Source organism: Mya arenaria, chromosome 1, assembly GCF_026914265.1.
Source record: "Mya arenaria isolate MELC-2E11 chromosome 1, ASM2691426v1".
NCBI classification, from domain to species: Eukaryota; Metazoa; Mollusca; class Bivalvia; order Myida; family Myidae; genus Mya; species Mya arenaria.
In genome coordinates, this window is record NC_069122.1 from 54,150,378 (window position 1) to 54,168,172 (window position 17,795).

General features: G+C 32.4%; 1 protein-coding gene across 1 annotated transcript; it reads right to left on the reverse strand.

Moving 5' to 3' along the window:
- Window positions 1-6,686: 6,686 nt before the first annotated feature.
- LOC128209814 (uncharacterized) lies at window positions 6,687-13,304 on the reverse strand. Its single transcript, XM_052914081.1, has 10 exons — window positions 13,197-13,304; window positions 12,157-12,603; window positions 11,141-11,554; window positions 10,930-10,977; window positions 9,621-9,731; window positions 8,673-8,697; window positions 8,455-8,513; window positions 7,837-7,861; window positions 7,509-7,570; window positions 6,687-7,116 (listed from the first exon to the last, which is right to left on the reverse strand). The coding sequence occupies exons 1-10, from the start codon at window positions 13,258-13,260 to the stop codon at window positions 7,085-7,087; spliced, it is 1,287 nt and encodes a 428-aa protein (XP_052770041.1). The 5' UTR covers window positions 13,261-13,304; the 3' UTR covers window positions 6,687-7,084.
- Window positions 13,305-17,795: the final 4,491 nt, after the last annotated feature.

Sequence of the window (17,795 nt, forward strand, 5' to 3'; positions counted from 1 at the left end):
TTTTTATGGTACTAAAAGAGCTAAGACATATTTGTGGGCCTTTACTGCCAGTTTGACAATTGCTTTACATCTGGTGCAATTATGGCAATCATATACCTGACCAGCATATGAACAGGGACATCATATTTAGAAAGAAATGTCAGAAAATTTTACAAATTAATTGTTAAATCTACAAGAGGAACTAGTGTGAGATAATAGGAACAAATTATCGAAACACGAGAAGAAATCGGATACAATGAATATCAGAGTAAACATACGTGAACACCTGTACATTAGATACAAAATGGACTTATATAATTACTGTTAAACATGTCTTATATTGTCGTTTTCGATTTCTATACTGGTTGACATAAGGCGAACACAATGTATAGGTTATGGTTATATTATAACTAAAATAAATTTTATCGGTTATAAAAACGCGGTTTATCTTTTTGCAGTGTTGATTTAGACCATTTGCGTTTCTATTATAAATTAAACAACTATTTTCACTCTTGCCAAGTATTCTAATTACAATTTTAGGACTAGGGAGTTTTGAAGATTGTACTCAGCGACAATTATCGTGTGTTTAAACAATAACAAAACGATTTTTATTGGTACATTGGTTGTCAAACATATTTTGTTCCTTCTACGTATACAACATGAAAAGCCATTTGTCTAAATTAATTCCCAAAAAATATAATGAGTGTGACCTAATGGGACATACATGTTCGACGTTAGTATCATTGTTGATACCATTCAAAGGCAAAGATGATTAGTGGTTCTTACTGTCATAATGAATATGACATTTTCAAGAATCTATGGCTCTTGAAGCTATATTGTGTCCGCATGAAAAGCTCGGAAGTAATTTGTAAGCAATTAAGCAAACCACCCTGACTAGTTTAAAGCTGGTTCATCGTTTATGCAATTATCAAGAAGTCGTTTTGAGCAATTTTATCCTCAAAGATGATGTATTTCGGATACTTTTATCCCGCATGCTTTTAATTCGTTCTTCTGAATAACAGTGTTTAAAACAGATATTGGACGCACGAAAAATATCGTTTAAAAAACAGTAAAATGATAAAACAAATCACGATTCCGATCTTGTTTGAGTATTAAACTTTGTTTCCAACCTTGATTCGAAATTCTGCCACAATTTGTTGATGTGTGAATAAGTTTTGCAATATCCTGCGCCAGTGTCTTAAGGGGCGCAGTAATATGGTACCCCAATGTAGACCAAGAGGCCCGGGATAGATTTCCTGATGCCGGCGCAACATGTATCCACATTTACTTTGTTTTTCCTATTACATGTCATGTATATGTGAGTTTTCTCAAATCAAAGACATGTTACAGTTTATCAAATATATATATATATGTTTTAATGTTTTCAGAAGTATGTTACATTTGAAAAGTGCAGCTAATATACCTTAAACATGTTTTTAAGTATTTTGCTTAGTGATTGCATATTAAATGTGCTTAACTGGAATTTCATCTGTAAATAAGTGCAGACGTGTCACTCATCTTTGGAACTCTTCAGTGGTCGTAAATTTTCTTAAAGGCCTGTCATTGTTAAAATGTACAGACGTTTTTGATGGAAATACTTCTCCAACACATGATTATCAATAAATTGATGTTCTCGTCTTAAGGTATATAAGGACATCCCAGTTTTATTATAATCATAACAATCCTTATAAGTTATGACTGCTTTCTTTTCAAATATATTGTAATGTTGTTTTTTTCTTTTTCTGCCTAGACAAATGAAAGCGATTTGAGTGTTATTTTGTCTGACAGTTTAAGGATGGATTTTGTGATGTAGTATTTATGCACTGTGCTGTTTGTAGAGTTTTGTGCTTGTTTGTGAATTTGTGTTTTATGTCTTTGGCGTTTGCCCATTGCCACTAAACCGTGTTTATGTTTACACTTTTTGCTACTGAGCATGTTTCTGTAGCTTTTTGCATATATATTCAGTGATAGACATTCGTCTGGTATTTCAAACATTGAAACTTTCGGAGATCCTAGGTATATTTTTGATGATGTTATGATGTATTACGTTATCAATGAATATAATGAAATATCGCATTTTACAAAACGAAGATCTTGAGTGTATGTATTATAAATGCATTGAACAAGATTCACATACATTCAATGTTTCTATATCGTTATTCGATAGATAAAATGAAAATATTACCAGATGAATAAGTGAATTGAATGTATATAGTCGGGTCAGTGGTCAACTAGAATCAAGTTCAAAGCTAGGTTTTAAAAAAATGAGTTTTATGCAAATAATAGATAAAAACGTTTTACCGAAAAGGATTAAATCATGTCTGTCTTAAAGCCATATGTATTTTGTGCATGAACATTTAAAAACAACAATTATTTATTATTATTAAACATGTGTTCAAAAGTCATAATGCCATTTCAGTCATCTGTCGTTGATCTCGAACTAATTTTTTTAGCTAATGGTAATTTTCTAAGTTATGGTTGATTGAGTTGTTTTTTAAAAGTTTGAGGTGTATAAATTTTGATGCTTATGAAAAGAGTATTAAAATAAAATATTGGGGCAATTATGAAAAAAAATATTCTGATTCATTTTTCAACAGTTTCATTTTATTTGGTGATAAAGACCAATAAAAATGCAACATGCTTCACTTCCAGAATATCTAAATATGGAAATCAATCTTAATTATGATTAAATGGTGTTTGTTGTGTCATTCTTCTGTCAGAAAAAAGCCCTAAAAAAGGAATTTCTAATAAGATCATGTTATTTACTTTCCGCATCATTTTCCCCCATGTTTTGCATTAATTGCTTGTGTGGTAATAAATTGAGATAATGTCGATTTGATGTGATAAAATTATTTCGAATTTCAATTTGTGTGTGTGTGATTATTGCAGTTTACTAACAAATGAGAAGAAAAGAAAAATCTGACAAACATTAACGATTCACAACTATGTGGTATGTTTTATTTCCTTTCTTTTTTTCGTAATGTATCGCAATACGTTAAAATATATCCGACTCTTTGGAAGAGGTATGGTTCCTTTTGGGGTCCATCCTTTTAATAAATGTACCTTTATCTTATTATGTACATGTACTTGATTGAATGGAAGATGGCCTATAAAGAGAACAAAGAAAAACTTCAAACGTATACGAGCATTTAATAAAATGAACCATTTACTAAGGCAGAGCTTTAGAAAATAATATATTGCGACACGGAACAGACGTCATACGTACCGATCCCGATACCCAGGTGCTATACTTACTGTCGTCTTACCATGTCATAATTACCGGTCTCAATACCCAGGTGCTATCCTTACTGTCGTCTTGCCATGTCATAGTATCGATCACGATACCCAGGCGCTATCCTTACTGTCGTCTTGTCATGTCATAGTACCGATTTCGATATCCAGGTGCTATCCTTACTGTCGTCTTGCCATATCATACGTACCGATGCCGACACCCAGGTGCTATCCTAACTGTCGTCTTGCCATGTCATACGTACCGATCCCGATACCCAGGTGCTATCCGTACTCTCGTCTTGCCTTGTCATACGTACCGATCCTGATACCCAGGTGCTATCCTTACCGTCGTCTTGCCATGTCACAAGTTAAGTTGTGTTTCGGGAGGTCCTATGCAACCGCTTTTATTTGAAAGTGTAACGGCAGTCCCAAGTTTCGCACGATAACGTTTCGACTAATGTTGACCAAACTAAAGAATTAACTTGCATTATGCAAGTAGCTGCAGTTAAATATGTTTTGAGGAATACCAAATATTTTCGCTTTCATTCTGACATTCGGTGTGTCTTACCTAACCAATAACAAAAACTGGCTTTGGGTTAACTGAACAAACTTACTGGTGCTTTTTCATTATGAATAATTACAAGGCGATGACCTTGTTACATGGTTGGGAATAGCATGTTGGCTTGGTATTGTGAATTTGGGCTCGCTTAATTCAAAATACTGCCTTTGTAATGAAGAAGCCATCAGCCGTCTGTCTTGCCTTTCAATTGTGGCATTGGCCTTTTATGGTCTCACATCACGAGACAATGAGCTATGCACCTTAGGGCGATGTCGTGAACATGTTACAATTGTATTTCTCATAGACATGACACAATAATGGTAACTCTAATTTATCTCGCAGTAATATTACAGGTAAGTTGCCAATTAACAAACATATTAGGAAAATCCATAAGTCCCAGAGGATCATGAAGAAATATCTGTGATCAGTTTTCGTAAGGTTCATTGTAAACGGCTATCGAAGTATACTCATTTGTGTCATTTTTATTAGTAACAAAGCATAATGCTATGGCCTTCTTTACGACAAAACCTCTTTATTGGTATTTACAAATATGAGCTATCCCATACTTTATAAACGCAAGATATAGGTGTTTTTTAACGCACTTAATTCGACGTTTATGATAAGAACAAAAAAAGCATATGATTCAGGTTTGAATAAAAATAGACTATGACAATATTTTAAACAGTTTTCTATTGACATTTGTTGATAAGCGTGTTTGATGTACACTGTTCATGTAGAAAACAATAATAATTATCGGTAAACATCTTAATACATGTACATTTTTCATGATTATATGTTTAAGACGTAAAGCTACATAAGTAGCGATGCATGTATCAATAAGTTAAGTGTCAAAACCGGATGTTTTGGTCACTCCATAAATTGCGTCTCTTAAGCATTTCCCTAGTATTACTGAAATTGTAGCAAATTTATAAAGGTTTCAATTAAATTATTATTGTAGTGTATACGTGTAGTAGAGAACACTTTATGTATGTCTTACTAATTAAAGGTACTCGGTGAAAAAATTATATATAATGTTATTAGCTGGAGGTGTAATTGAAATACACCCTCAGTGAGTTCCTACCGATCTCGAGCCTCGCTTTCGCATGGTATGGTCCCACTGAGTAGAATATCCTTTACACACACCCTAGCTGATAACAGTTCCATTGTAAAACAATGTCTGTAGTGATGGCTACCAAAGCAAATAGCAGTTTATCTATTTTTCCATTGTAAGTGTTTTTGGAAAAAAATAGATACAAATGGGTAGAGAGTAAGTAAAAGTTTCCTTATGCATTCAAGTAGTAATTCAACAGATGACATTTCTTTTCATGGACGTTTATTTTGTCGTACATAAGAGCCATTTAACTGACATAGTTCAAAAATTATTTCAAATTGGGCAAAGTGGTGCATTTTTCATGCTCAATATAACAAACACATATTGGCAGTATTATTTGTTTTATTGTTTCAAGTTCTGATTGTTTAAAGAGAACAAAACTGATGGTTTTAAAATTAAATTCATCGAATTACTAGGATTATTATCGAAGTTCTTTATAATCGAGACAAACTGAGTTTGAGAGTTTACACTGTAAAAATAATAAGTAGGTATAATTTATATTATTTGTTTTAAAATACACTAGGGTAACTTCATTGTAAAATCTATAATGTGATGTTTAGATTAAGGTCATTGAACTAATATTTAGTTTTCATCTTGTAGTACCAGTTTCAATTGTTCATTTATTTGGTTGTAAGTTTGTGCTTGGCGTATTCTGAGAACAATCTAAAAACAAGCCTTTTATGATTTTGCATTGCCTGTAGGATACAGACTCTAAGTTGATAGTGTTTGAGGTAATCTTAACAAAAAGTGCTATTCATGTTTTGCGTGTTGTCTTGTTATAATGTGTTTGCTATTCCTTATAATAATTTTATTTGTTGGCATCTCTGGATTAATCTGGTTTATTTCTGACAATGCATGAAAAAATATCGAATAATATTTCCGAAACAAAATTGTGTCTATTAAAAGATCATTTAGATTACATTCAAAGTAATTTATCCACCTGTCAATAATTTATTTATAACATCTTATGTATATCTATTTTTAGAGCGGTTAATATTATTTTATCCAAGATGATTATATTGTATTTAGGAGTATACGCCTGCATGTCTGCATGAATATTATCTGCGTATAAATTATACTTATAACTTGAATTTGAAACGATCGGAGATATCTTTGGTTTCACTTCATTCCTGTTAGGCACTTAACGCGGAAAATAGCATTGCTTTGTGGTGTTTGCTTACTAAGCACCGTAGGTGAAACTGGTAGCTCGGTTTTGCTATTCTCTACCGAGAAAAAAGCATGTGCCTACACAAATCTGACACTCGTCATATGAGACACACTTTAATTAACTTGTCCAAAAGATATGTGAATGGACTCGCCAATCAAACGCTATTCAACATATTTCCTGAACTCGTTGAATTGGCAATTAGGGACATATCCTACATATATACTATACACTAGACAGTTAAGACATCTGGTTAATGATGAGAAGCCATGCCATAGAAGAACTTCAGCTGATGCTACACATCGGATATATAAACAAAAGATGGATGCTCCTTATCAGTTTATACACCAAATTTGAGCCACTCCTCGAGTTAACCCTTACCCCAGAGATACAGTTGAATTGACTTGGTAAATGACCTATATTGTTCGTGTTGTCTAAGGTATGGATCCTGCAGGCAACGTTTAGGAAAAATCGAGTTTCAGGTCTTAAAGGAGGAAATAATAATTAATGGATAAAAACAATTTACTGAAGACAAAGACACACAAAGACAAAGCTCTAAAAATCAACAACAAATAAACACAACATTTGTCATACTTAACGTTTATCGCAATCTCCGTAATACTTTTCATAAATACCTTTTTCACAGTCATTGTTATTTTTGCTTTTAAAAAGCCATTTGATAAAATGGCAATCTAATTTCGGCCACTCATTTTACCACAACGACCCTCTATCAAAACTAGAAGAAAAAGTATTTATTAGAAAACTAATATCGAGTAAAGTGATGTGTATTGCACTATTTATTGTATAATAAGTAAAAGAATGATATATTTGAAATAGAGGAGAACGAGTACAAAACAAAAGAGATGTAAATAATACATTTCCTCCATGTTTTCTGTATGATGACAAAAGTTTTTTTTAAATACACTTAAAATGAATTATTTAGTGTCTGGTCAAAATTGTCCATGTTTGATTTAAACATGAATGTCTCACGTCTGGTATAGGAAATTAAAACGAAACTGGTGCAGCCTTTTGACAGTTTTTAGTTACACATATTTTGGTATATCGCACAATCTGAAACAAAACATTAATCAATGATTACGTTCTGAAAAAATGGATGTGCTAAATAAATTTTATTCTTCTTTCCGATTGTAATATATATAATAAGATATACGAAGAGGGTATTATGAACATTTTTCTAACGTCCAGTATCGGTAAACACTACCGGATAAGACCGTCCAGACATGACAATAAATGTAATATATTCCTGTAATAAGTTTTACTATCATGGACTGAGTTTCCATCAATGCAAGTTTAATGTTCATGTACCTAACCTAAAAGTGTTATCTTATACTTGCACAGCATTTCCTTAGTGTAAATATACAGTTTTGTTAACAACTAACTGGACAATATCTACTACCAAACGCTACCTATTTCTGTGAATAGTTTTGAATTCTCGCTCGTACCTAACTCTTCGTATTGTAACGGTTCCGTTGTCTTGAAGGAGTATGTAGGTTGCTCGGTTCGTCTACAATCGAAGTAAAAGGAACGTTAAATTGGTTAACTATGCTACAATGGAACTAACCCAGTATAGTATGCAAAATGATAATTAAAAAGATGCAAAATGGTAAAATAACACGTATATTTAATGCGTTCGCCTTCAGTGATAGTTTAAAAAGTTAGTAGTGTTTACAGACTTTAATATCAAAAGTTTCTTCTAATGAAAAAAAATGTCGGATGCCAATATCAAATGGAAATTTTATTAGATAAGACCGTGTAGTAAGTAGTACTTACTGTCTTTGTATGTTATGAAATTCGTCTGAAAGGAAACAAACGTAATTTAGATTGTCAGAAAATAACAGAACATTCATTTAAAATATACAAATTATCTATAAATTAGGATCATTCGGAACTCTTCGGCCATTTATATTGAAAACAACCTCGGATATATGCCGGTACATCAGTTTAAGTAGTTCGTAATATTTTAATTTATATCATTAAATAAATGTAGTGTTTTAGCTTGTATTTGTTGATTTAAGTTTAAATTGATTGCCAGTGAAGTGTGTTATTACAAACACAATTAAGATTCCAAAGAATTTTGTCATTAAGTTTAACTGCTGCATTACTTCGCGATCTACTTGCAGGGATTCGACATTGTAAACCGTCCATATACATACGATTTGTTTTATCCAAATGGCCGAAGAGTTCAGAATGTTTGTTTGATATGAGAAAGTTTACTTCAAAACAACTATAATTGACTAACTTAGCCGAATTATCAAAGTGTAAATGTTTTAGATCTCCTAATCATTTCGTACAATTTGTTTGGTATGATACAAAATATACATTGTCAATCGTTTGTGCAGTTTGTTCGAAAAAGGTGCAAAAAGTTTTCTTTTTAAATTCCAACGTTACCTCTTTCTGCTGGTGTTTCAGAGACTCTTGCTAACGATATATTTGTTTCATCCGGGCGACTTAAAGGTAAATGGTATCTTAAAGATATATTTATGAATCAAATGTCAAACATACATGTATTTTCAAGTATTTGTCTTCATTGATGATGTAATTATTCCTTAAATTATTAATTAACTGTAAAATCTAGGTTAATAACCATACAATTATATATTACTCACTGACTGGTTTCCTCAGACTTTTCATCTGAAATAGTGTATTTTCATAACACATGATTGCATATGTTTGTATTGTACGTGCAAGAGTGTCCCAATAAAAAAAATGATACTAAACACTAACACGAAATTGTAGTGATAAGTGATTAAATCAGATTACAGAGTGCGTAAGGTAGTTGTATTAAAACCTTTTTTAATTAATAAAATATAATTGTAGATAAGAGTTTGAACGATAATTTATGCTGTAGACGAAAGCATATTTTCCGAAATTTGAATATAATAATGTATATGTTTTAATATGATCTATAAATATACATATTGCGCTATATGAAAAAAATACAAACATATATTTACACCTAAACTTCCATTCCTTAAATGAACTGCCTTTCGGCAACTGCGTTCATCAATCGATGAACGCAACATCTTCGGATATGTTCGGATCGCAATTCAGCGCATAACAATATACATGAAAGCTATTGTTCTTCTTATTGGTTGTATTGGGTCAGCAAGTCCCGTAAAATATAAATCAACACTTTCAAAAGTGCTTAGTTATTATATTTAAAACGTTTTGTTGCCAAAAGTGTTTCAAGTTTACGTTTAAAAGTGATTTCAAGTGGTTGATCTTTTCCCGCGTTTTTGTGACGTTATTTGACAGGTAACAGTCGGGTCGTCCCATTTACAGAATGGGTAAAAAAGGATTACTGAAAGGTAATCCCAAATGAAACGAAGTATTTTTTTACGTTTTTTGAATAAAATAATGAATTTTTGGTGTAAATATAAGGAATGAATTGCGGGGTTGATGTCATTATCGGGGATATGAACGCAATTGGGTAGGTCAAAGTACGCGTTGAGTCCTTCAGACTCCACACACTTAGCCCAGCATAATTGCGTTCATACCGCGATAATGACATCAACCCCGCAATTCATTCCTTAAATGACAAACAAACCACGTACCAGCTTTAGGAGAGCCTGGATTGGAGAACTTTCTCTTCAGGAAAATCCCGGCAACTCCAAAAATAACCAAAGCACAAACGCCTCCAATAATTCCTAATATAACGATGAACTCTGAAATAATAGTAGATTATATAGGATATTTCGGTGTGTGTGTAGTTTGTTTATAATTTTATTTATTAATTTCACCACCAAAAGTAATAATAACAAAATATGATGCATGTGGTGAAGTTTCCATCTTAAACGCTTTACATGTAGAACATATTAATGTCGATTCCAACATTTCTTTTGTAATGAAATATACTCTGACGAAGTTGAGTTCCTTGAAATTAACAGTTTGAATATTCTTTAACATACCTTAAGTACTTGATTTGCGTCACAAACGAATCAAGACAACTGTAAAAAGCTCATTATTTGTCAACTGCTTTTAATAGGTTAATATTTTACATTGTTTTATCAATATTTTTATGCAAATACTACAGGAACAAGACAAACAGTCTATTGTTTGAACCCCGATCAATGGCGCAGGGTCAAAGCTAAAAAGCAACAAAACAGAATAGCAAGACAAAAATCCAGAATTCAGACACTTGAAACAACGACACAAAGTTTCACAAACAACATACTGCCTATAACATGTCTAAAATAAGGGAACGGTAAAGAAAATATAAATTTACGTGAGATTTAAACTATTTTCTTCATTTTACAGCTCAACATTTTGACCATCCAAAGTGCATTTCAGTGCCAGGATTGAAACAAACCATCAGGTCGAGAATAAAACAACAGGTGTAGTGGTTAACTCCAACCGTTTCTTATCGGCCAATTAGTACTTAGGTAAATAAACACTTACTGTTAGTGTTATTAAGTATTTATTTAATGTGTTCTGTATCAAAACAGAAACTGAAATTTAATGAAGCAGCATTTAGACAGTGATTGTTGGTACATTAGAAAACGTTAAATTAATATAAATGAATAAGATAAAAATAAACATGATTATAAGCAAATGTTTTTAACTATTTTAAAGTAAAATCAATATATAAAATGTATTATTATAGTAAATGGACGGGTACTACAAATTTCACAATAACTTGTTTTTTGTGTTATATGTCTTTGGCGTTTACCCGGGGATTATATTTGAACTTTCGGCTACTGGGAATGTTTCTGTAGTTTATTTTCATATAAATATTGTTTTGAAAATAAATTTAGTAAATACTATCAAAATGCTTAATAAAAGTATAATATAGGTTGATATTTTGTTACTCTTCGGAAATAATCAAAACAATTATATTTGTTTTCATTTTGCATTTATACGTACCCTCAGCTTTAGTTGTATTTTGACTATCCATGTTTCCATCATTCAAATCTGCAAGAACGGTTCAGACATACCTTTCAACAATCAATGGTAACAATTTAAGGTACCAATGCCGCGAAAATAAAAGACATTTATACAAGCAGACGACATAAATTATGGAAATAAACAAATTATAAATATATATATTATATAAGTTATAATTTCTAGAACTTACGGACAACAAAAGTAAAATTTGGTCTGTGTTGCTCAGGTGTTTTCCAGTCTATCGACGTAATATGAACGTAACACTGAACATGAAAACTATTTCCCGATGTTCTTAAAGCATCTTCTTGACTGACATTGTACAATATAGAGTCAGTTTTTTCTAACTCACAACTACCAAAAGCCTTCGGTTCCCCGACTATCTGTTTACCAGAGGTAAAAGGGACAAGCTGGCTATCATTATCCATGCTACTTTTCATCCAGACAATATTCACTGATGAGTTAAAAGACCCGATGTTGGCCGTGCATTGTAGCCGTAATTTTTGACCCACATGGACAATTGTAGTGGAGTTTGTTAATTCAGAAAGTAAAGTTTCTCCATCTCCGCTTGCTTCAAAGATTTGTTTTGTGATTTTCGAAGGTGTCACTGAAGAATAAAAATGAATTTTCTAAACACAACATGTATCAATTGGAACCAAATGTGTTTAAGCTAAGCACAAAATCGTTTATTTGATATTTCAATCTATGCTGAATTCCCCAAATCTAAAGCTACTATATGAACTTGTGCCAAACACGATGACAACATGCCATGATATTTTCTGACATGCTGGATTTCAATAAAGAAAAAAGCCCATTAAAAAGAATATTTATTTGTTATTAACATAAGGATTATTAATTTATGGTGAGTTGCTAGGAATTAAACAACATTTATCAAATGTCGTTAAGACCAGCACAATACGTTCAAACCGGCAAACTTTATGACATATTTCTCTTTGGGAAAGTACCAAAATGTTTATTATAACTCCTTCATATATGCATAGTATAAAAGTCATTCAAATTCGAAAAATCAACACATGATGTTTATCCTATGTTTTAAGTACACTTTAGCCTATTGGAAAGCTTTCATATACTATAAAGGAAACTTTTCTGATACGAGTCTAACTTACACAAATACTTTTATTATGTTTTACACACTGATATGTAATTTGAGCGGAAAAATATTCTATTAATTGCAAATGACTTTCTTACCTTGTACTTTAAGTTCCTTGCCTAAAAATACAACGCGATTACTCATATCTGAGTTTATGTACTGTACATAACACTTATACAACCTGGAATCTGTACAAGTAAATGAGGACACCGGCCGAGACACACCAAGTGTTGTGTTGCGATTATTACGTGTTACATTGTCAAAGCGACCAACAGCCGTCCACTTAGTAACATTTGAATTCAACTTGGGTTTCCGGTATGTTTCTGTATCTGATGGATCATCATTCTGCATTCGAATGTTTAAAGGACCATTTAACTGCCACAGGATTAACAATGCCAGAGTATTCAAGTCAGTCACGTTGTTCAACTTACACATTATCTCGAATGTATCATTACTTAAATAGTCAACAAGTAGCTCAGTGACTATTTGTGGTTTGTCTGGTCGACTCTCGGATATCCTTCGAAATTCAATTTGTATTATATTGTCTGAAAACAGAAAACATGTTTTAAGTTTACTTGTACATCCTAGCGAAAGCATGTACCTGTCATTCAAGTATTCTCAATACTGATGCATTTGAATCATTGTTATTTGTTTAAAGTGTAATCATATTCCTGTATAGAAATACCACATTAACTACTAATAATGTTTTATAATTATTGTTAGATTTATTTCGATTCAATCATCACAGTAAATAGAGACATGTTTGCTATCATTATAATACATATTATTATGAAGACACAGATTGTTATTCTTATAATTGAAGCCCAAGATAGTTATTTTTATGATTCAAGCCTAAGATTTAATCTAAACACCATACCCGTATTGCTCTACTTATTGATTTTCGTATATTTCAAGCCCAAGAGTTAATCTATAGACCCAAACTGCTGTACTATACACATTGTTATTCGTATGAAACAAGTCAAGAACTAAACTAAACACCAACAAATCTGTACTATACGTATTGTTATTTGTATGAAACAAGCCCTACAGTTAATCTTAACACCAAAACTGATATGCTTTTATACATATTATAATTATTTTGGTTCAAGCCCCAGAGTAAACCGAAACACAGAGGTACCTTGCGCGTAAACAGCCACAACCAGAAGGAAACATAACTTTAGTGAAAATAATAAAGAATCCATGTTTGAACAAAAATTTTATGAACACTGTTACCAGCAGTTATATTTTACTAAATCACCCTTAAAGAATGCACTAGTTCAATGAAATCCTAACAATGATTAAACACGTGGGATCTGATTCATTTTAATTATAAAAGTACTTACTTCCTGTGGATTGAGTTTAAGTTTCACACCATACAATGAAGCCATGAAACTCCGTGATGAGGAAAATAATACGTTCTTGAGGGGATGGCAATAATAAAAACATATATTTTACACTTGTCTATTTATATATAAACACAAGTTTGTCATTCATAAGAGTTTTTTTCTTATAAACTATTATTATTTCCATGTCTTTTTAGTTTATATTTAGAACCTTTATTGTAAAGGTGATTACACATCGTCTATCCCATGGTTGCATTACATGTTTGTATGAAATAAGTTCAAACTATTAGCCGGTTGTGATGAATTAATGAATCACATCAATTAAATATTTTCACAGAAGTTGTGTCATTTGACAATGCGCCTAGGGTACCAGTGTCAAGGATGTCTATACGAATAATAAACCCAGCATATGCACAAAGTAAATATGTCTTCAAAGCTTCAATAAAATTGACAGGTTCCTGGCATTTATTGTTTGATTGATTTATTTGATTTCAATAAAGCTTAAAGAAATACGAAAACAAATTAAAAAAGTGAAAAAACAAAACGATTTAATACGCTTGTTTACTCATATAAGTAAAAACTTTTACACCACTCGAAGGCACATGACAGTGCCGATATATCGCTGGGTTATAATCGAGATGGCATGAAACTGAAAATGGAAACAATGAAACCCTATACAAGTGTATGGACATCATGGATCCACACTTTTCCGCAAATATGACTAATAAAGCACTGTGGAAACGATATTGTATTGTTGTAAAATCATGTACATTGAAATGGAAATTACTTCAACACACAAGAATAATACTATTATGTTCACTTCTAACATAGATATTAACAGAAAACTATGGTAGTGAAATCACTCATCGTTAAAAGTATCATTCATGATGTTCGAATGTCTAATCGAATAAAACCGATCATATTGTGTATGTCACGAGATTATCTTGATCATATAATTCATCCAGTTCAAAGGACATAAAATTGACATATTTACAGTCTTATCCATTTTGATTAGACATCCGTGCCAAGAAGAATACACGAATCTTTTGTCGCTTACTCACACTTACTCTAATTATTTTTGATGCCCCAATAAAATGTTGGTATTATTTAAATGGAAACTGCGTGATGCTTACTTAAACGTGAAATAATTAACTAAAATTGCATTATTCATCAACATATAACAGTTTGAATGTATATATATTTTAATTTATCCTTTGAAGCAAACTTTTTAGAAAGTACCATTTCTGCGCAAATATCTATATTGAACACTTCAACGCCTGCAACTAAATCACGCTGTAGGTGTTTTGATCACTAATTGAATAGTGTCCAATACATTACTTTCACAATCTTTACTTACTTGTACAATCAACTTGATATATGTGTCGATCGGCTACCTTCATACTCGACAAATCAGATAGACCAACATCTTGTTCTTGAGTCACATGTTCACAACCGCAAACCTAACCAACAAGACCACAACAACACAATGTATTGAACTGTTTGTGGGACTAGTCTGCATGTTATATCTTTAAACAATACAATGTAGCGTTAATGGAAAGCCTAACAGCCAATATGTTAACGATACCCTGTTTAGTGATACACTTTTCAATGCCTTATATAACTTGAAACACACAACGTCACAATACCACAGATATATATACATATAAACTAAATATTCGGGATGGTATTTATCGCAAACCAATATCTAATTACTTCATTTCACTATTGAAATGTTTACATTCAAGTCTGAAACTGTTCAATTCCGGTATTTCACGCCAAGCTAGAAGCCAAAATATACACGGAAGAGGAACACACTTATACTCTCCCATTCGAAACAAATATCACTGTTATGAATAAGCAACCTCTAACAACACTAGCTATACTATTCAGTAATAATCTGTCTGCGCAAATCCCTTTAAAGTCTAAGAGAGGTTGTTAAAGCAACTTAAATTGTATTTAAAATGAACATATGGTGCTCCACCGAAGCCAGCAGAAACAGTGAAATTGACACGTTATAGAGCTCAAAGCTTCCTGATATGCATACATCATTGGAAAAAACTCAGCAAATTTCTTTCGAACACGTGAATGCGTACTCAGCAGTGTTATAAAACAACGAAATAAATTTGACCTTCAGTATGGATGCACTTTAAACGTTTGCAAAACAGTAAATATTGTGCTTTACTTTCCTTTGAATGAAATCAATGGGATACGAAGGGATATGCTATTGTCACGGAATAAATAATAAATATTTTTAAAGATATATTTATCTGATTGCATTCCGTCTGCCTTTTGTCCAATCTGCCAATTCGAGCTCAAAACAATTCTGGAAACCAGTGTTTACATGCTTAACACATCAGGAACATTAAACGGTGAATTTGTCTGCATTCAAATTTGCAGGTATTATTTGTTTACGTGAGGAGGAATAAGGAAATAAAGCAATATTCATACAATATATTGGATTGATATAGACATTTAAGTACTTATGGGACAGATATCAAGTTGAGAACTACAAAACAAGGTATAAATTTGGTTCCATTCTCTTGGTGGATTGCGCCGCCCCAAATTTCTTTGAAAATTAAATCATATTATTTAAGCGAGTATTTCATCTTTTTGAGTCATTTGTAACGCAATCGCCTTTTCCCGAGCTTACCGGATATGGCCTAGTTGTTACGATGTCTTCTCGCTCGTCAATGGAGATTACTGCCAAGACTTTTTTATCCGTCTGCAATATTGCGGTAATATCAAGCAGTCATTTTCGAATTGAAACTATATCCAACGGCATAAGGAAACTTCAATCAAACTTATCGATCTGCATAATACAATATCGCAATTGGCAGAAGATATCTCAGCCGGCAAGCTTGTCTTAGCAGATCAGACAGGTGCAGATGACACATCAGCGACCGATACACCATTCTGCAATTTCTTGGTAATAAATGAATTTTGGTGTGTACAATTTCACGAGTATAATAAAAGCTGTTAGTATAAATATGTTATTAGTTTTTCTGAAGAATAGTAAAGGCGATTTACATATTTTTCGTCGATTCATTGTGGGTCGTTCGTTCATTTTCAGTTAAACAAAAGTCATATGTACGTTGACATGATTTCGGGTCATGGGGACACTTTTTACGGTTTGGATGATTATGGACGTTCCAATGCACTAGCAAAAGCGCTGATTCAATTTCTAAAAATCTTAACGTTGAACATTTTAGGTGCCTATCAGACACGCAACCGACCAGCCACAAAACGCCACAAATACTTTATTAAAATATCGTTAGCAGTTCATGTTTAGGATATCGTTTTAGATTGGTCAGTGAAAACAGAAAATCAGATTCAGACACGTTCGTTGATAAAGACAATTTAAAGGACCTTATTTAACCATCATAGAAATTTGGGCGATGAAAAACAAGAATATCAATAATATTCGCGTTAGAATACATTGTCAAAAACTGACGGATAGGTGGCAAAACTAGGTACAACGAAATCGACAAAAACCGTAACAATGTTTTTTTTTGTATTTCGATCGATCTCCCTTCCAGCTATTTGAACTAATACAAAATTGAAGGTTTGAATGCTTTCAGAATTTATTTTAGAATTAGAGTCTGCGAAATGTATTAAATATATTGAAGTAAGTTCAGAAACTTGTCAAAAGCGTGTAAGTCTACTTAAACATACCAATGTCGTTGTCTTGCTTATAAAGCCCACACTGTACAGCAACGTACTCCTAGAGAACATTATGTCATCCATAACATAGGAAACAAAGCGAGCTAAGTGAAGTCTTAATTATACTCTCGTTCTTTACACTTAAACACCAAAACGTCATAATTATGCTTTACGCAGTTTATTGCCATAATTTTAAGGGCACAAAATGGCATTTTGGCAAACATCCCACACTAAGACGGATATTTAGATTCATTTGATCTTCATTTCTAAACATAAAAAGCTAAAATAGAAGTGCATCGTGGCTTTAATTCATATACATAATTTGTATATAACTGCCAGCGTCAAGAATATATTATTATCTTCACATTTGAATGCTTGTTTCGACGTAAGACGTCAGTCCTGTATTTAGGGAGACCCATACATCGCTTATAATTCCATTGTTTTTACAGACTATTCGCGATTCATATTCATTCCAAAGTTAGTATGCAACGTCAAATGTTTTAATGGATTTCCTTCGGGAAATAAAGTATGAATTTAGAGATATTTCCTGCAAGTAAATAATCACATTGGCAAAATAGCCCCACTTAATAACAATCATGGCTACTTGCAGACAAAAATGCTAAGTATCTGCTGATTGCTATTGTATATCATGGTTAATATAGATTTCAGTATAACTTTTTTTCTAATTCAATACAAACAAAGTCTGAGCACAATCAAAAGGATTTTTATCTATT

What these genes read in the sequence shown, in the direction of transcription:
- LOC128209814 (XM_052914081.1), bottom strand. Translation starts at nt 13,260, where the DNA reads ATGGATTCTTTATTATTTTCACTAAAGTTATGTTTCCTTCTGGTTGTG. An exon ending in TGTGGCTGTTTACGCGCAAG is followed by an intron (nt 12,604 to 13,196) that starts GTACCTCTGTGT and finishes TTCTGTTTTCAG; the next exon opens with ACAATATAATACAAATTGAA. An exon ending in AAATTTTACTTTTGTTGTCC is followed by an intron (nt 10,978 to 11,140) that starts GTAAGTTCTAGA and finishes CCGTTCTTGCAG; the next exon opens with ATTTGAATGATGGAAACATG.